Source organism: Aplysia californica, unplaced genomic scaffold (genome assembly GCF_000002075.1).
Source record: "Aplysia californica isolate F4 #8 unplaced genomic scaffold, AplCal3.0 scaffold00054, whole genome shotgun sequence".
Classification (NCBI taxonomy): Eukaryota; Metazoa; Mollusca; class Gastropoda; order Aplysiida; family Aplysiidae; genus Aplysia; species Aplysia californica.
In genome coordinates, this window is record NW_004797324.1 from 112,354 (window position 1) to 116,939 (window position 4,586).

At 43.2% G+C, this 4,586-nt stretch overlaps 1 protein-coding gene across 1 annotated transcript in view; it reads right to left on the reverse strand.

Moving 5' to 3' along the window:
• The window catches only part of LOC101851019 (multidrug resistance-associated protein 1-like), a 6,400-nt gene extending 2,759 nt beyond the window's left edge, over positions 1 to 3,641 (reverse strand). Inside the window, exons 1-2 of the mRNA XM_035968369.1 lie at positions 3,416 to 3,641; positions 2 to 2,553 (exon numbers count right to left, since the gene is read on the reverse strand). Of these exons, the coding sequence (XP_035824262.1) occupies positions 2 to 2,440 (2,439 nt within the window). The 5' untranslated portion in view covers positions 2,441 to 2,553; positions 3,416 to 3,641. The remainder of the gene's footprint in view (position 1; positions 2,554 to 3,415) is intronic.
• Positions 3,642 to 4,586: the final 945 nt, after the last annotated feature.

Consider the following 4,586-nt stretch of genomic DNA (forward strand, 5'->3'; position numbering starts at 1 on the left):
GCCAGTGCACACCATGGGTTACCAGCACACGAGTCTTGCCTTTCAGCATGCCTCTAGGCCCGATCACTTGATCAAAGATATGTTTTCCGACGTGAGCGTCCACCGCGCTCAGTGGGTCGTCCAGGAGGTAAATTCCCGCGTCGGCGTACACAGCCCGGGCTAGAGACACACGCTGCTTCTGTCCCCCGGACAAGTTGATGCCTTTTTCTCCTATTAAAGTTTTATCGCCCGAAGACATCAGTTTGAAGTCATCTCTCAAAGCACAGGCGTCCACGACTTTGTTATACTTTTTAGTATCATACCCGGATCCAAATACAACGTTCTCTTTCAAAGATGTGTTTAGAATCCAAGCCTCTTGGGGAACGTAGGCGGTTGAGTCAGTCACAGTAACGTCTCCCTCCACTTTTTCCATTTCTCCAAGCATAGCTGAAAGAAGTGAAGATTTTCCTGATCCTACCATTCCTACGATGGCGACAAGCTGGCCTGTTGGAATGCTCACGTTTATGTTCTCAATGCAGTTCTTTGAGCTAGATCTGTCCCAGGTGAACACACCATCTTTGATCGTAATTGACTCTTCACAAACACTGGTTTTCTTGACAATATCTTCTGGAATGTCTTCAAGGTTCAGAAACTTGTTCAGTTTTGCCAGAGCATCTGATGCTTGAACAAACTCTGGTATAATGATGGCCATGATGCTGAAAGGTTTGTTTAAGATTGCAAACAAAGACGTGGTCACAAAAGCTGTGGAAGGATCGAGGTAGCCTCCAAGGCAGACAAAGGTCATGAAGCCACCAACACGCACCATGAAGGGGATGGTACAGAACATAAAGTCAATACCAGCATGGATTAAGCACATCTTCTTATGCAAGCTCACTTCTTGATCCCTGGAGCTCATCACTTTCTTAAGAAACGACTTTTCCCACGCGTACAGTTTCAGTACCTTTATGCCGTTGAGAACTTCATTCATGATTTTGATCCTTTTGTCTTTGATGTCACTCTTTTCCTTTTCAAATTTCTTCAGCTTTTTGCCTACCCAAGCGTTGAGGGGAATAAGTGACAACATGATGGCTAAACCGACGAAAGCTCCCGTTCCCAATTGTTGATAGAGCATGTACAGAGCCACACTCACTTGAACAGGGGTGGCCAAAATGAGAAAGACGATGTTGCTGGCATTCACCAACTTTTCACAGTCGTCTGCGACCAGGGTAACGATCTCGCCGGTGGTAATGTCTCGCTTGCCCTCGTTTCTGGCACTTAACGCTTTCTTGTACACCGCCATTTTGAGAGAACTCTTGATGTTCTTAGACAGTCTGTCCACTGACGTCCACACTCGACTGTGTCCTGTGTTGGTGATAAGTGATGAGGCAAACAAGCCCATCACAATGGCGTAGCCTTTCCAGGCTGGTTCCGTGTCTCTGTGCTGAAAGTGTGTCAGCAAACAGCCCATCAACAGTGGCTCCACAAACATGGTAAGTTCGAAGAATAGTTTGATGGATTGATAAGTCAAATATTCAGTACCAAATCGTTTTAGCAGAACCTTTAGAAGATTTACCTTAGGGGGTTGTACTTCTTTCTGACACTTTCCATCCTTCAATGCATCAGTCTGCTCGGTCTCTGTACCTTGGCGTGATTGAAGAACAGCCACCTCTTTGTCCCAAGTCTTTTCAAAAGCTGGGGATAGAGTCTGACATCTGTCATGTGCTGCCATGCGAGGCACGTCTTCTTCTTTTAGACCATTTCTGTAACCACGCCAGACTATGCCAGTGATCCAGTTCAGAGTGAGTTTTCCGGGGAGAGAAGTCAGTTCTTCTGGGTGGGCATCCGGTGCTGGAACTCTCGAGTCGGGCAGAGAGGAGATTACAAACTGGATCAGAGCTCCGATAACGAAGCAAGCAGACAGCACAAAGGTAAAGGGATCACGGAGATAAAGTTCGGAGCTGACATCTTGGATGAAGGACATCGAATCAGAAACCAACATTAGAGCCCAGAACACGAAGAGAGGAAAGGAGTAGTGGGTGCCTCGTTGTCTCTCAATTGTCGTTAGCTTTGTGGTCAGCATCAAAGAGGCCAGCCTCGCCCAGTGGCAGCAGTAGTGACCACTAAGGCTGTCCAGCATTACCTTGATATTGCTCATTCTTGTAAGTTGCACAGCGGAGACGGTGGCCATAAACAAAGTGCCGGACATCTTCATCTTTCCGAGTTTTCCAATGGGACTGGTAGTCTTCCCAGGTGACAGGAAGTAGATGAGATACAGTGGAGCGACTGCCCAGAGGAAAAAATGAGGTATCCAAGGGACGAGTAGAACCAGATCATCAAAAATAAAAACGCTTTCTTCTATCTCAGCTGATGTTGTTGACTCACAAAAGGAGCTGTTCTGCCCAGGGTGCTGAAAGCTTAGGCACACCTGTTCCTGGTCGCCCCCAAACATTGTCAGACTCATTTCTGTTCAGGATTGTCTTGTTGTGAGACACTGAGACAAGCTGCACTCACGTCTTGATAGCTGTTTCGCCTATGCGGCGACTGGCTCCCGGCAATCTTCTGTTTAACGTTAGTCTGTAAAACAAACGCAGATATTTATATCAACATGAGAACTTTAGATGCCAGAATGTTTTTAAGTTTAAAATAAAATGCTGCTGGTGATTCTACCATGTTTGTCTTATTATTGCTGCATTTTGTTGTATTTTTATTGCCGTTCTTCACTGCCGTTGTTGCTACTGCTGTTGTTGTTGCTCTTGTGCTGTCATTGATATTTGTGTTGACGTTGTTCGATGGGTTGATGACAATGATAAGTAGAACTGTGGTGTTGCTGGCGTTAATTTCCCTGCCGTTGTCATGAGCAATGGTATAAGCACTTTATTTTTTAAACACAAAAAGGTGTATGTCAGTGGCAACTTTCGTCCGAAGTGTGTATTTCTAAAATATTTTTCCACATTGAACTTTTTCTTTCTATTTTGATATCTTTGCAACTCTCTCTTTCTCCCGCCCACCCCTCTCTCTCACATTTACACTTTCTCCCCCCCCCTCTCTCTCTCTGCAACTTTTTCGAACACGCTGAGGCACAAACACACACACACTTTCTCTCTCTCTCTCTCTCTCTCTCTCTCTCTCACACACACACACACACACACAAACACAACCACATACACACACAAAACACATACACACACGCACATTCTCTATCGCTTTTATGAAATACACATATTTTGTTGGATATACATAATTTATTTATATAAAGAAATTGATGACACGACCGTAATTTGAAAGCCTGAAAAACACTGTAGACTAATCATTTGTACACACAATAAAAGGCTATATTTCACTAGACATTGTTGAACATAGACAAATATTAATTTTCAATTGTCCGTGTTCTTTTGAACTGGATGAGGATATAAGTTAAGGAATTTTTATCACTCACCTACAGGACTTGCGTTTTATGGACGTGGAAAAAAGTTGTACTTGTTTGTCAAACTGTCTTGAATTTTCAAGGTGCTGCTGGAGGATCGTCCGTGCTGCTTTCTCTTGTCTTGTCTTCAATTATCATAGAAGTACTTGTGATTCTGATGGTGCCGGTGGCTCATATTTATACCGGCTTGCTGAGAACCCGTGGGCTAAACTTAGTAAGTCGATATTATTAGCAATGCTGTCATTCGGCATTCGCCGGAGCGGACCGACAGTGGACATTCGGCAGACCCTGGTTACTAAAAGTATGGAACACAAGTTTGTCAAGTCACAAAAATTTGTAAGCTGGTCAAGCAGGAAGAAATGGTTACTCAAAATGCCGCGGGAAGAAGAGTTATATCATCTGCTTTTTCCTACGTTTTAAAAACAAACAAACAGAAATGCCCATGTGCTATGGTCATTTTGTACTTTGGACTAACTTACTTCCAGGATTATTAATTTCTTATGTAAACGTTTCATTTGTCGGTCAACATTGATTTAAGTTATATCCCTATCTTTCTGGTGGGATACTGTTTACAGTTGGACTAGGTTGGCTCAGACAAGCAGCTTGGAAACAGTTTGCCTCCCGAAATATAAACATTGCTTTAAAGGGGGCTAAAATATGTACAAATAATTATAGCCAGAGATATTCTACTTTGAACAACATTTTCAGGAGCAATAAATGCCCATAAACTGTATGAAATCACGTTCTTGAACCATTGTAAACTTGAAAACTGTGAAGTAACTGATACAGTTAGAGTCCGAGAAAAAATGGTCTGCAATGTGTTTAACTTTTCAGAACAGACATTCAAGACGAGTCATGCTGCCTATGTTTCCAGACGAGACAACAAGCCGAACAAGACACAAATCGGAAACTTATTCTGTCTCATCAGGACACACACTCGATTTCACGATTTGGAGACTTTATCTCACACCCCATTCTCAATTAACTTTCAAACATTGTTTTGGAGCTATCGCACTCAGTTTTTATTTTAATTCGTAAGTTTAAACGAGAAAATCTTAATATGTACTCTGTTTGCTATTCATACTTTTTGATCAAACCGTTTACCATAGAAACACAAAAGGCTGTGTGTGTGTGTGTGTGTGTGTGTGTGGGTGTGCGCCGCGCGCGCCGTGTGTCTGTGTGT